Source organism: Hyla sarda, chromosome 1, assembly GCF_029499605.1.
Source record: "Hyla sarda isolate aHylSar1 chromosome 1, aHylSar1.hap1, whole genome shotgun sequence".
Classification (NCBI taxonomy): Eukaryota; Metazoa; Chordata; class Amphibia; order Anura; family Hylidae; genus Hyla; species Hyla sarda.
In genome coordinates this window covers 185638206-185653318 of record NC_079189.1, presented here as the reverse complement: position 1 = coordinate 185653318, position 15113 = coordinate 185638206, and the positions used below count along the sequence as shown (strand labels likewise).

Sequence of the window (15113 nt, the reverse complement as noted above, 5' to 3'; positions counted from 1 at the left end):
AACAGCATTGCTAAATCTGAAGCTGGAAATAGTTAAGTTACCCCTAAGATTAACTACATTTATTTTACGAAAAAATCCATGTTAATGGTATAATGTCCATGTGATACATGTAGAATATATAATGTACTCAATATTTTACAGATGATTTTCCTATATACTTAAAATATGGGACCACTATACGCATTAAATCAATCAATAAATCAATAAAAATATATTTGTATACTGTAATTATACTATGATAAACTTATATCAACACATACACTGCATATAGTCAATACCTTCTTAAAGAAGCAGTCAAGGGTTTTCTTTTCAATTTTGCTTATAGTGCAGCTGTTTTAGCTGATGTGGCAGGCATGGATTGTCTGCCATCCTGACTCTTATTCCTCTCTAATGATCATTTTTAACTGCAGCCTACATTTCCCTTGATATCCGTGTGTTTGCAGAGAGGTAAAAGGTGACTAAAAACCCAGTGGTTTCTCTGGAGCTCCTAAAATCCTGTGAGCGAATGGTAGAAACTTCCAGAAGTACCTAGTAAAAAGTACCTAAAGGACTTAGACTATGAGAAACAAGATTTTCTGGGAAAACCATGATTAAACTTTTTAGCCTCAATTCTAAGTGTCATGTCTCTAGGAAACCAGGCACTGCTCATCACCTGCCCAACACCATCCCTACAAAGAAGCATAGGTGTGGCAGCATCATGCTCAGGGGACAGGGAGACTGGTCAGGATTGATCGAAAGCTGAATGGAGCAAAGTACAGAGATATTCTCAATGAAAACCTGACAAACAGGTTTACAGCACTCTGGACAAAACATTGGGGGGGGGGGGGGTGTTTACCAAAACCTCTGTAGAGAAAAAGTTGACCAGTTGCCAATAGGAACCATTCAGTTTGCTTCTTTCATTTTTTCAGAGGCCCTTTTAAAAAAATTTAAGAAGCAATCTGATTGGTTGTTATGGGCAACTGGTAAACTTTTCCTCTGCGCAGGTTTTGATAATTCTCCCTCAATGACCCTAAGAATAAATCCAAGACAACAGAGGAGTGGCTTAGAGACAACTTTGTGTGGCCCAGCTAGAGCCCTGACTTGAACCCAATTGAACATCTATGGAGAGACGGAGAGACATGTAAATGGCTTCCACTGATGGTCCCCATCCAACCTGACAGAGCTTGAAAGTATCTGCAGAGAATATTGGCAGAAAATCCCCAAATCCAGATATGCAAACCTTGTGGTATAATCCTGAAGAAGACTAAAGGCTGTATTATCTGCCAAAGATGCTTCAACTTAGTAATGGTTCTGAATACTTATATTAATGCAATATTTTAGTTTTTTCTTTTCAGTAAATAAGCAAATTTTTTTAAAATGTTTTCACTTTTGGGGTATTGAGTGCGGAATGATGGGAGGAAAATAAAATTTAGTTTTTCATTTCAGCACAAGGGCGCAATATAACAAAATGTGAAAAAAAATTTAAAGGAGTACTGCAGCCTAATACAACTTATGTATTTGATTGGGGTGGGTGGGGTCCAAACGATGGGAAGCCCTGCAATCTTCTGTTTGGGGCCCCGGCTCTCCCTGTGAAGGAGGTATGTCGGCTGAAGCATAAAGCCACGGCCGACATGCCCCCTCCATGTATCTCTATAGGAGAGGCAGAGATGCATTGTTCGGGCATCCCCGTCTCTCCCATTGAGCTAAATGGAGAGGGCGTGTCTGTCAACCTCTAAGTGAGGTCGACAACATGAACATTAGCCGTGCAGAGCCCCGGTAATGTTGGGTCCCCATACGGGAGATCGTAGGTCCCCACTCTCAGACACTTATCCCCTATCCTGTAGATAGGGGATAAGTTGTCTATGGCTGCAGTACTCCTTTAATGGGGTCAAAAGCTTTCCAACTGTACTGCATGTCTAAAGAATAAACCTTTTACATATCTTCTGTACAAGAGATGCATGAATTTCGTATTTAACTATGAAACACTTCAGTGTCATGAGGAGAAATGTACACATATCTCTGTAAAACTGTTCATGTGATGTGGTGATATTTATTATATCTATATTTTATATCAGTATAGAAGCCAATTCTTACCAGTTTTCTGTGGTCCCACAACGAGAAATTTTGGCAGTCGATCACAGGTTTTTTCATTTGACCAAATGTCTCGATGACGTTTGTCATCACAGGGATTCTGTAAAATATATGTGAGAATTGAATCTCCCTCATCTCCCTCATTAAATGAATAATAACTTATTGCATGTTATTTTATTTTGAGGGTCCCACATGATAAATTTGTTACTAAGACCAGAGCGGTATATCTTAGGTTCATGTTTATAACTAAATACCGTATTTATTGGCATGTAGAACTCATTTTTTAAGCAAAAAGTTTAAGCTTAAAGTCTATCTGCGTGTTATACGCAGATAAACTCTTTCTGGCCCCACAGAAGCCGTTACGGTTCATTGATTTAAGGCTGCCGCTTTAAATAATGTAACTGCAGCGGCTTCTGCGAGGGCCGCCGCCCCATTCCTGTGTCCCTCCCCATCCCGGCTTTCATATTTACCTGTTGGTGCTCCTTCAGACTCCGGCAGCATCCTGCGCTGTCGCTGTGCGCTGCGTGCTGACAGCAAAGGACGCTCCCGGAGCCTGAAGGAGTGCGCCGACAGGTAAATATGGGGCGGCAGCGTGACTCTGGCCTCGCAGAAGCCTCTGCAGTTACAGGATTTTAAGCGACCGCCTTAGATCAATGGACCGCAGGGGCTTCTGCGGGGCCAGAAACAGTTTATCGGGGTACAACACGCATGTACAAGCACCCTCAAGGATATTTGGGTAAGAAACCTTTTTTAACCAAATTTCCTTGGAAAAATGAGGGTGTGTGTTATAGGCTGGTACGTGTTATACCCCGATAAATATGGTATTTGTTGCTTTATGACAATAGCAAAATATGATGTATGATAAATGAGACTAAAATAAAATAATTGCATGAAATAAAATGCATCTTTTTCTTCATATACGTTTTGATGAAAGCAATATGTCGGCATTTAAACAGACTAATCCAGTAAAAAATGCATGCTTGAAAAATAAAATGTTATTACTATTGTTTTTCTCAAAGCATCATTAATTCCAGGATGCTGTACATATGATAAATGTTCAATTTAGGACCAGGTGATATGGCATGAAAATGAAATATATATATATTATTCTGGATTTTAATCTCGACTTTCCTATCTTTTCGCACAAAAAAAAAATATAAAAATGCCTAGAGACAATTCCTTTACACAAGAGAATTGCATGCACAGCTATGCTATAATATATACTGTTTCTCAGAATTCTATATTAGGTTTTATATTTGATTAGTAGAATGTGGCTAAAGAATCTTGAGCCCCTGTCAAAGCCCTTCTGTAACATTTAGCTGAATCACTGGGTCTTAAGGGAACTTTTAAGGGACCCATTAATTTAGCAGCTATTGCCTTAACCCCTTAAGGATGGACCCATTTTTTACTTTAATGACCAAGCTCTTTTTTTTTTTTTTTTTGACTGCGTCTCTTTTAATGGTAATAACCTTAGAATGCTTTTTCTGAGTGGAGCGATTCTGAGATGATATTTTCGGGACATATTGTACTCCATATAAGTGGTGCATTTTTGTTGACACATGCAGCATTTTCTGCGAAAAACTCCAAAATATTGTGAAAATCTGTAACATTTCTGCGTTCTTTTTCTATAATTTTTTAACGGTGTTCACTGTGTGGTAAAAGTGATGTTATATTTATTCTGAGGGTTAGTACGATTATGGCGATACCCATTTTATATAGCTTTATATGTTGTTTTTCCTTTTCTAAGCAAAATTCATTTTCCAACAGCCGTAACTTTTTTATTTTTCGTCTGAGGCCATTGAATGAGAGCTTATTTTTTGCGGGATGAGCTGTACTTTTTATTGGTATCATTTTTGCGATACATGCTACCTTTTTATCTTTTTTAATCTGCTATTTTTACCAAAATGTTGTGCTTTTTTGTTCTTTTACGATGTTCCCCGTGCTGGATAATTTACATTAGAGTTTTTAGTGCACGTCATTATGAACGTGGCAATACCTATAATGTATATGATTTGTGTTTTTGATCTTCTTTGATGACAATACAGGGTTTTATTGGGAAAGGGGCATTTTTTTTTACTCTTCATACATGCATTGGACAACCTTTTATTATAATTTTTTTTACTTTTTACAGGTTATACTATGCTTTAATACATTTGTACTGCAGCACAGTATGAGCTGCACACAGTAAAGCCTGAGCGATCCAGCCTCTGGCTGGATCTCACAGGCTTCCGTAGCAGGCAGATAGGAGGACATGATCTGGCCTCCTGCTGCCATAACAACCAACGGCGACCCACGATCGTATCACGGAGATGCCGTTGGTGAACAGGGGGAGCACACTTCCCCCTGTCAACACCATAGATGCCGTGATCAGGATAGATCATGGCATCTATGGGGTTAATGCTGCCAGAACCAGCGCAATCGTGGCCCTGGCAGCTGCGGCAGGTCCCGCTGCCGATCTCCTGCACTGCCCGCGGCAATGCAGGAGATCGCTAGGACGTATGCATACGTCCCAGTGCGGGAAGGGATTAAAGGATTAGAAGAATAATCCCAAAAGTGTGAATATTGATCAGTTATATCCGTTGAATAAAGGACACATCTTCTCTGATTGGAGTTATCTACTCTCCTTTTTTTTTGTATCTTATCCAGGCGGCCATTATGACTTCTTGACTAACCCCAGTTAGTGTCTTCTACAAAGTACTAGGGCTAGTGCTTAGGTTATTCCTCACACAGTTAAATTCCTACATTGTGCCCACTAGAAAATGATAATACTTTTTTGTGTCTCTACACTGTCATAATGCTGTCTTTTTGCTCCCATAATGTAATTATTCCTTTATTTAGTCCCACTTTCTTCCCCCAATATTAATAATTTAAATTGTGTGTTCCAAAAAATAATAGTGACCCCTCTGTTGACCATACAGTGGTTACACCCTCTGCACCTGCAGTTCATGAACACACTTTTTAACTAACACAAGGTACCAAACGTGACAATGCGTGATGTGCTAAAGTGAGTGTACTGTAGGTCCTCAACCTCCCCAACTCTCCTCCACTCTAGCAACTCAGATACATATGTACATGCATACATAGTTATATTGAAGTGAGATAGTGGTGACTGTAGGTTTGCTATTTAAGGCCATAGGAAAGCTGGATTATCTATGACTTTGACATTTCCACAGACACAATCTGAATCATGACATGGGAGATATTCATTTCTCTAGGGATATGGCATGTAATGATGAGCACAACAGCATATCAGGGCAGTTCATAGAAAAGCAGGGCAGAGGCAATATGGACACCTGTGAACAGTCATTACTTAAGCTCCTTAATATCATTACATCACTGTCAGCCCTGTGGCCTGGAATGCCATTAAAAAGGGGTACTCCACTGGCCAACATTCAGAACCTTTAGTTTCAAACACTGTGTGCAAGCTGTGGGGGTTGGCAATGCCCCCTCATGACATCATGCCACACCACCTCAATGCAAGTCTATGGGAGGGGGCATGGCGACCACGCCCCCTCTCATAGACTTGCATTGACAGGGAGGGTAGTGAAATCACGAGGGGGCCGATGCCAACCCCCGCAGCGCGCACGCAGTGTTCGGAACTAAATGTTCTGAATGCTGGCCAGTGGAGTACCCCTTTAATGCTGTCCTGTCAGTCTTGTGGCATGGGCATATATGCCTTCCAGTGGAACTGGGTCACTGATGTTTATTGAATGATGTGACTGGTGATCTGTCAGTATTATAAACCAAACTTTGTATATCCAAAAGGACCTTGGGACACAAACCCCCTTTAACTATAAACCACCTCTTTAAAACTTCAATGTTTTATTGCTCTATTCTAAAATAGTTTTCCAAAGTAAAATGTTAAAGCCAGCAGGTGAGTATATCCTATATGGAGGTATGTGCTCTCACTTGAGGTGCTCTATTAGTGCATCTTTAAAGAACACTTGTGACCTGATACTAAAACATATTAATAACTAGCCTTCCCTACATGTTTTTTGGAACCATGTTTTTTGGCATCAGGGGTTCAGAGGCTAATGGTCATGTTATTTTAAAATGGAGCAATAAAACATTGAAGCTTTAAAGCGGGGGGTTATAGTAAAAGAGGTTTTGCACTCCAAGGTCCTTTTGGACTTACATGTTTGGTTTATAGTTTTGGATTATCCATTTTGAGTTATTTCGGTCACTGTGGTGAACTTTAGACTTCCACCTGTCACTGACTGCAAAGATCCAGGTATAAAACTTAATCCTTATAATTATATTAGACTGTCCAATTGCTTTTGTGAAACTGAAGGGACTACATTAAAATTGGCTCAATTCATAAATGAGGGTAGTGTCTAGCTCAACCATTGCAACAGAGATACTGGGAAGCATATAGAACATCACAAAGGATGTAACGATTCTATTGATCAAGTAAAAAACATTTAAACAATAATTTTTACGTTAGTTCAGAACGCTCGGAGCTGGAGGCCGTGATGGTGACATTATGGCCATGCCCCCTCATAACGTCACGTCAAACCCCCTCCATTCATGTTTATGGAAGGGGGAGTGTCGACTGACACGCCCCCTTCCATAGACATGAATGGAGGGGGCATGGTGTGATGTAACGAGGGGCCTGGCCGTGACGTCACGACCACTGGTACAGGAACCCAGCGTTTGTTTAGAATGTCCTGGTGCTGCTGGAGATCACAGGGGGGCGGGGGACAGCAGCAGGGCCTTTTGATAGGGGATAAGGGGATAAGATGTCTAGCAGCGGAGTACCTCTTTAAAAGCAATTCTATAAAATACAGCAGTAGAACATTTAGAAAGAGTACTGACAATCAATGTATTTCGGACATCTCATGCCCTTACTCATAAGTTCATGAGTAAAAAACCCTAGAGGTCCTAAAATGCATTGGCAGTCTGTAGTCTTTCCGCATTTCCTACTTCTGTATTTTGTGGAATTGCTTTAATTACAAGTGTTTGTTTTTACTGGTTTGCTGGATCTCTCTTTCCATTGTATAATTTTTTGATGGGTAATACAATATTTTTTGATTAATCCATTAAATAAAAAATGTTATGTAAAGAGTTTATCATTAGTGTTGTACTTTGCTATTGATTTCTATAGAAAGCTTTCTTATTTTCCAATAACACTGCTAAGGGGCCCTGCAACTGCATCTACGGAGAATTTGGCTGTATTCCACTATTTCAGCAGCTGACTGAATATAATTCCCATTGAAGCATTTCAGTATTCCTCATCTATTCCATTGAGGAGTAGGAGGGTTCTTATTGTTATGTGAGCTGTATAAAGATACATTGAAATACTTTCTGTCTACAATATTATGTGCAGAGAAATACAGCAGAGCATAATTGGAGAAAAATCTAGGCTTATAACTATTTTTATTCCGACAGTACACAAAATATTTAATTTAATGGGCACACTTACCTGCCAGACAGGATCTCTCTGCTCCGGGAAGAGCTGGAAGTATTTGTGAGCCAGCTGAACTGGAGGAAGAGTTTGCAACTTTAAATGAGTCCAGGTTTGTACAAATTTGGCGAGATTAACAAAAGTATATAAACCGAGCCTGTCATTGCCATAGTTGGACAAGTGGGTCATGAAGATGCTAATCTGCAATAGGAAATTAGGAAGGAAAATCTTGCAGTTAACTGTTATACCACCAGGGGACAGTAATGCTATACATTTTTCATTGGGAAATTTCTATTCAATTTTATTTTTACATATCTTTTATTGCACTACATATCTTCAGAACAGCTTAAATTACCTATAAGTGTAATGACTGTGAAACGTATTAGGCTGTTACAAACGTTTTAATGTTTATTACAGTACCAGTTAACTTCTTTTTATCTTTTTACCACAAGTAAAACATAGCATGAATGCCTTTTTTGCTTACTCACTGAACTGGTTTCAAAGAAAACTGTATGTCATGAAAGCAAGAAAAAAATTAAGAAATGTCCACTCCTCCTATAACATATTTTTAGGTAAATGAACCTAGTATCTATTTCATTTTCAGCTATACAGATTTAATAAATGATATATATATATATATATATATATATATATATATATATATATGATTTAAAAAAAAATTCTATGTGTTAAAGTAAGTGTCTAAGTAAAACTCAGCCTTGTGTATCTTTGGCACTCTCATAAAGAATGCATGCTTGGACATTCAGGGCCCCATTCCTTTAGATTACAAGGTCCCAGAGGTCAGACCCCCAGCCAGTCAGACTCTTAAAGAGTATTTCAGGACTGAAAAACGTATCCCCTATCCTAAGGGGCGTGTCAGCTGCTGCTTCCTGCGGTGGTTGACACACGCTATCTGGCCGGAGAACCGGGACCCCGTAAGGGAGATTGTGCGGGTCACAGCGGTCGGACGCCCGCAATCTGAAACTTATCCCCTATCCTTAGGATAAGGTATAAGTTTTTCAATACTGGACTACTCCTTTAACCCCTAACTTTTAAATAGGAGATAAGTTGTTAAAGCTAGAGTACCTGTTTAATATGTTAAAGGGGTCCTCCAGTGGAATTTTTTTTTTTAAATCTTTTATTTTTTTAAATTACTTTTATTTAAAAATAGTAATCCTTCCAGTACTTATCATTGCTGTATGCCGGTTACACAGCAGATATCTAGGTAGTAATCCAGTACTGTCCAGATGACTCTACTATTTCAGTGGTGCGTTCTCTCAGGTTGTACATATATACTGATCATTTTGAACATTTGTAATGTCTAGATAACGTTTGGATAGACTTTGTGTCTTTTCATGTTAATACATTTGTGGTATGTTCTCTTGGTTATGAATACCAAGGCTATCGTTTTGCAACATCCCTTTTGAATCACCCTGTATATCTATGCAAAGAGCACTGTAATAAACTGAAAATACTGAGAAATGAATCAATAATATGTATTAATTGTTTAATAAAAATATGTTGCAGGTTGGAACAATTCTGCATGTGATATTTCTTATATACTATAGATACAAGATTGCGTAAGACATAACAAAATGCTAAGAAATATTAAATAGTGAATATTTGTGTCATTGACCTTCACGTTATAGTCCTTACTGTACCTCAGCTTTTTGGAATCCAAATAAAACTAGTCATCTTGTGAAATAAATACAATGTCCTTCCTTTCTGCAGCTCTGTAACTACCAGCTTTGAATTGCCAGTCAGATAGTTGTACTGTACATTGTGTGCGCCGCGCCTGGTTTTCTGCCTCTTTCCCAAGTGAAACATGTAAGAGACTGCCGGTGCTTATAAGACTCCATAACTTTACGGAGGTCAGCAGTGCAGTACTTTAGAAGCATAGGACAGAAGAAATAATATTCTGCCTTTTTTCAACTTGATAGACTTATAAGAGCTCCCTACAGAGAAGAAAATAAGATTTTTGAGCAGATCTTTATCACCTGAACTATAACCCCGTGCAGCAGATATTATTGATCTGTCATTGTTTACAAAGCATAGGGAGGCTAGAAAGAAATATGTACTTGCTGTTTCTTTGCTAGGTAAATAAGATATGCAATAAAAACAAGAGTCTAAATCTAACGCCATAAGGAGAAGTGCACACATTCGCCTTCATACAATGTGACCCAGAGGTGACAGGTTGCAACCACTGGGTTGCCACGCAGTTCTGCAATTTTGCCCATATTATCAATATTTCTCTCTTTTTCATATATGAGAATTGTCCATGTCCAGCAGAGATTGACTGACATCCTCCCTATTCCGGCTTGTTATAGAAAGCCTGGACTGGGAAAAATGTCTGTTCTATTCTATCATTTCAGTTGTGCTCCATCTTATCAGACTTGAGCAGACTAAAAAGGAAATGAGGAACAAAGGGGAAGATTTATCAAAACCTGTCAAGACAAAAAGCTGCTGAGTTGCCCATAGCAACCAATCAGATTGCTTCTTTTATTTTTCAAGGGCCTTTTCAAAAATGAAAGAAGCGATCTGATTGGTTGCCATTGGTAACCCAGCAAATTTTCTTCTGCACAGGTTTTGATGAATCTCCCCCAAAAATCCTGAAGAAGAAAGGCCAAGGTAGGCAACAACATATAATACAGTATAGTGGGACCTTTCTGGCGAGGTATTGTTTGCCAATCTTGGCTTACCATAAAATAAACAATGTATTATGCTAAACCAGTAATTCAATTTATTAATTAAGAGATCATTTTTAGGTTAACAGATAAACCACAGGAATCTCTAATAACACAGGGACAACAAGAATACGATAAACTGGAGTCTGATGTATATACATATATATATATATATATATATATATATGTATATATATACATATATCCTAATTAGAGATGAGCGAACTTCCAGTAATTTGATTTGTCACGAACTTCTCAGCTCGGCAGTTGATGACTTTAGCCTGCATAAATCAGTTCAGCTTTCAGGTGCTCTGGTGGGCTGGAGAAGGTGGATACAGTCCTAGAAGACTCTCTCCTAGGACTGTATTCACCTTTTCCAGCCCACCGGAGCACCTGAAAGCTGAAGTAATTTATGCAGGCTAAAGTCATCAACTGTCGAGCCGAGAAGTTTGTGACAAATCAAACTACTATAAATTTGCTCATCTGTAATCCTAATATCATTAAAATATATACTGTACATCTTGATTTCTTCTACAAATGTAAACAGGTGAAAAAATACATTCTGTACTGTGCAGCATCTTCAGTTGTCGGAGCTCCATTTTTTTTACTGAGGACATTATATACTGCTACTGTCAGTAAACAATACTAAATTCATTGTAACAACCACGGTCCATAACTTTGAAGTCATTCACCCTTATAATGTTTCTTCTTAGCACCAGGGCTTCACTCACATTCATTCCTCATTCACATTTTGTAATGTCACATCATCAACCATGCCCCTGAGTAAGGGGGTGCTTCTCTGAAACGCCACAACAGGAATCTCTGTGAGAGTTGACATCTGACTATAAAGCAAGATGGTAGGGCAATTATACCTTGTACAATGAACAAGAAGTTGATGAATAAAGAAAAGGAATGTCTCCAGAACTTTATGGATTAATTTAGTCTTGTGAATAATCTATTATGAGTAAAATATTCAACGTATAAGCCCATAAGAGGTTATCTATTGATGTACCTTGTCAATCTTGAATACACACTGATTGCATGAAGCAGGATAGGGCTCCTTGAGATGACTGTGAATACATAGCAGTAAGTATACACTGTTATTGTTCATTCTGTGCAATTGAACCCTCTAACATCTGCTGTCATCAGGTAGCCAGGAATCCCCTATATACACAAGATCATTGGACAATCCCATAGAACTCTGCATTATTTTATCTAATCTATATGGGGTAACTCGGTGTAAAATAATGTTAATAGTAAATAATAATAAAAGAACAAATGTATTTTAATTGCAATAGATTTCAAACAAAAAAGAATCACCTAATCCTGCTAGTATTTTCCTATAAAGATAATTGGTAATGTAATTTAAATAAAATATATGTTGTAATATCAGGTGAAATGCAGACCATGGCTGTCACAGTTACTATGTTCCAGGCCATGTGTAATTAATATCTGGGAAGATAATATACTGCAACAATGTCACGCAGAGTGTTCATTTGAAAACTGTAGGTTAAAATCAAAAAAATCCAGGCACTCTCAAACTAAAGATTTAATCAATCAATCCTCATAATTCATGTTGTCCTTTTTTATGAGAAAAAAATGTCATATCTTAGCAATATAGAGAGGTGTAGTGGCAGCGCACTTCCAGCTCACCATGTATCTCGCCCGCAGCCTGGAGAGTGCTATGGCAGGCATGAAAACTGAATAGTACAATAGTGATGTCCAGCGCGGGTAACGTGCAAAACATTTTCTATTATTTAAAAACCAGTATAACAGGAAAACATGTAACGCGTTTCAAGTGCCAATCTGCACCCTTAGTCATACAATGTATGACTAAGGGTGCAGATCGGCACTTGAAATTCATCACATGTATTCCTGTTATGCAGGCTTATAAATAATAAAGACGAAGATATTTTGCACATTACCCGCGCTGAACATTCCGATTCTTCTTATCTTAGCAATAAACCTTCATAGCTAATATGGGCTATAAAAGTCAAGGTTTTGTAAAAAAAAAAAAAAAAAAAAAAAGCAGACATTTTCAACTGCCAGTATATATAATTTTCATGCATCAGAATGTCAACTGTTAATATTTTATGGGTAAAAAAATCCCTGCCCACTGGTAGCCTCACCCAACAAAAAGCTGCAGGAACTTGTAGTTCTACCACCACTTATTACTTTACATTGTTGTTGCATGAAACATAAAGCATTATTGTCACGTATGGGCAAGAAATAGTGCACTCCTGCTCTCATCCAGATGCCTACTTGCCTAATCGCCCTAAATAGTGATACCACAACTTGGAGAAAGTCCCTACTCTGGACTAAGTTCAAGGGCGTCACAAGTCAAAATAATAAACAATACACAATGCAGTACAGATCAGGAAGAAATGGTCAGGAAACAATGGACTAACATACACATGATACAAAACACAGAGAGGAACAAACTAACAGAGATAGAATTGTCAGCAAGTCTGTCCAATAGACAAGAGAACTACAAAAGTGCCAAATCGTCAGAAAAGGGTTAAACGAATATTAACATCAAAGAACCAGAATACAGACTAGATGCAGTAGTAAGCTAACTAGAGAGTACACCCTTTCACAAGCAAGGTCAGAGTGGCAACTGAAAGCATAAATAGCCAGGCTAAGCAGAGTGGGGACATTAAGGTGACACCCCATTGACCAGTGGTCCACAAGACAGGATTGGCTCAGGCGTTGCCACAGCAACCGCAGGCCTAGCTGCACACAGAAGAGATCAGACATATACACCTCTTACAATTACTGTGCCCTCTAAAATTAATATTGCAGCATACCCATCCACAATAAAGAGAGTCTCTGCTATAACCAATACCATGACTGTGTGCAACCTGAGCACTTTAAGCTGTTGTGAAGCTGCAACTTCCAACATTCTCTCATCCATTGGCCGTCAAGATATGATGGAAGTTTAAACCGTACCCGTCAGATCCAACAATTTTTTTTTTTTATATATCACTCAATACCTAATCCTGACCAAAACATCTATTTTTATGTGTCTAGCACCTTTATTTATTTTTTATTACACTTTTCATTTAGCTCACTAGTCAGAATTCCTCTCAAAGGGAGGGGGCGTGGCCTCACTGCAGGTCTCCACCCCCTTCCTCAGTATGCTGTCTGCTCACATTTCCCCTAGCATTAGCAAAACTACAACTCCCAGCTTGTCCTCACTGACAGTAGCTGGACACAGGCTGACAGTGGGAGGATTTTTCCTCCAGCTGTGAGCCCTGCACTCACAGCTGTCAATCAAGGAAGTGTGTCCATGACATAGGTGATAATGCATGGAAACAGCAGGATTAGCATGTGTCCAAGCAGGCAGTTTTTTGACTGGCCTTTTCAGTATGAAATACTGAACATTTTATAATGAAAGCAATTGCAAAACCTGTTGGTTATACAGTAACCCCCCGACCTACGATGGCCCCGACATATGGAAATTTCCGCATACGATGGCCTCTCAGAGGCCATCGTATGTTGAAGGCAGCATCAACATACCATGCTTTTGTATGTCGGGGCCATCACATAAACGGCTATCCGGCAGTGCAGACTGTTTCAGCTGCCGCCGGATAGCTGTTTAAGGGGACCCATGTGGTCCGGTGATGATCACTCACCTGTCCCCGGCGCTCCGGACCATCTTCTTCAGGATCCTCTGCATCGCCGTTGCTCTCCTTCGTCGTCATCGTGTTGCCGCGCACGCCGTCCCGTCATCCAATAGGAGCGGCGTGCGCAGCGATGTGATGACGGTGATGAAGAGCGACGATCTTAGGCAGCAGAGACGGTCCGGAGTGGCGGGGACAGGTGAGTATAACTTCCTATACTTAACATTGCACGGATCCCTCAACATACGATAGTTTCAACTAACAATGGTTAATTTGCAACAAATTACCATCGTATGTTGAGGGACCACTGTATATCAAAAGTTGTTGTATCTGACAGTGCCTATTTAAGTTTCACAACAGCTGAAGGGCTACAGTTCCACTCCCTAATACAGGGGTTCTCAACCCGTGGAATGCGTACCCCTATCGGTATGCCACGGGTTGTGCGGGGGTATGGCAATGCGCTGACAAATACCAGCCATGCATTGGCCAGTCTTTGTCAGCGCAGAGCAGGGAATGTCTGCGACAGCACACTCTACATGAGCAGCGTGGTTAACGGGCCTGAGGTGCCGCACAGCGCAGGAGGATGTCACCCGTCAATGAAAACACATTGAAAAATGGGGATAATTTATCAAAACCTGTCTAGAGGAAAAGTTGCTGAGTTGCTCATAGCAACCAATCAGATTACTTCTTTCTTTTCTGAAAAGGCCTCTGAAGAATGAAAGAAGCTATTTGATCTGCTTTGGGCAACTCAGCAATTTTTCCTCTGGACAGGTTTTGATAAATCTCCCCCAATGAGTGTTATTATTATTATTATTTGGCTTATGCATTCCATATTTGCAATGTTCTCATAATAACTGGGACCTATATTTTGTAATTGTTATACACCTGACAGACAAGGCTCTCAGTAAAAAATACTGTACAGCCTTTCTGTTATTATGCAGTTGAGGCAAAAAAAAAAAAAAAAAAAAGCCCAGGAGGGCATTTCGAAGTATACCAAGGCTCCCGATAACTCCCACATAATTCCCACATAAAGAAGTACATTTCATGATACAAAAAAAAAAAAAACAGTACATTATGAAGTGCAACTAAAAGGGGTCACACTAGATTAATATTAAGATCAATCATTTGCTATCTATGGGATAAGAGACAATTAGCGGACCGCTGATCGCTGGGGGTCTGACCTTACGGACCACCACTTATCATGAGAACAATGGTTCAATGTCCCCTGAATTAATGGAGCTGCAGTGAGCATGCTTATCCTCCACCTCATTCATTCTCTATGGGGCTTGTGAACATTGCTGGACACATAACTTTTCAGAATTATTTTTTACC

The 15113-nt window shown here is 39.4% G+C and overlaps 1 protein-coding gene across 3 annotated transcripts in view; it reads right to left on the bottom strand.

The window, feature by feature from the left end:
* Positions 1 to 15113, bottom strand: part of LOC130361911 (bifunctional heparan sulfate N-deacetylase/N-sulfotransferase 3-like) — a 361861-nt gene that overhangs the window by 87319 nt on the left and 259429 nt on the right. For all 3 annotated transcript variants that reach the window (XM_056565591.1, XM_056565600.1, XM_056565609.1), the window contains exons 7-8: positions 7493 to 7675; positions 2074 to 2170 (exon numbers count right to left, since the gene is read on the bottom strand). In XM_056565591.1, the coding sequence (XP_056421566.1) occupies positions 2074 to 2170; positions 7493 to 7675 (280 nt within the window). The remainder of the gene's footprint in view (positions 1 to 2073; positions 2171 to 7492; positions 7676 to 15113) is intronic.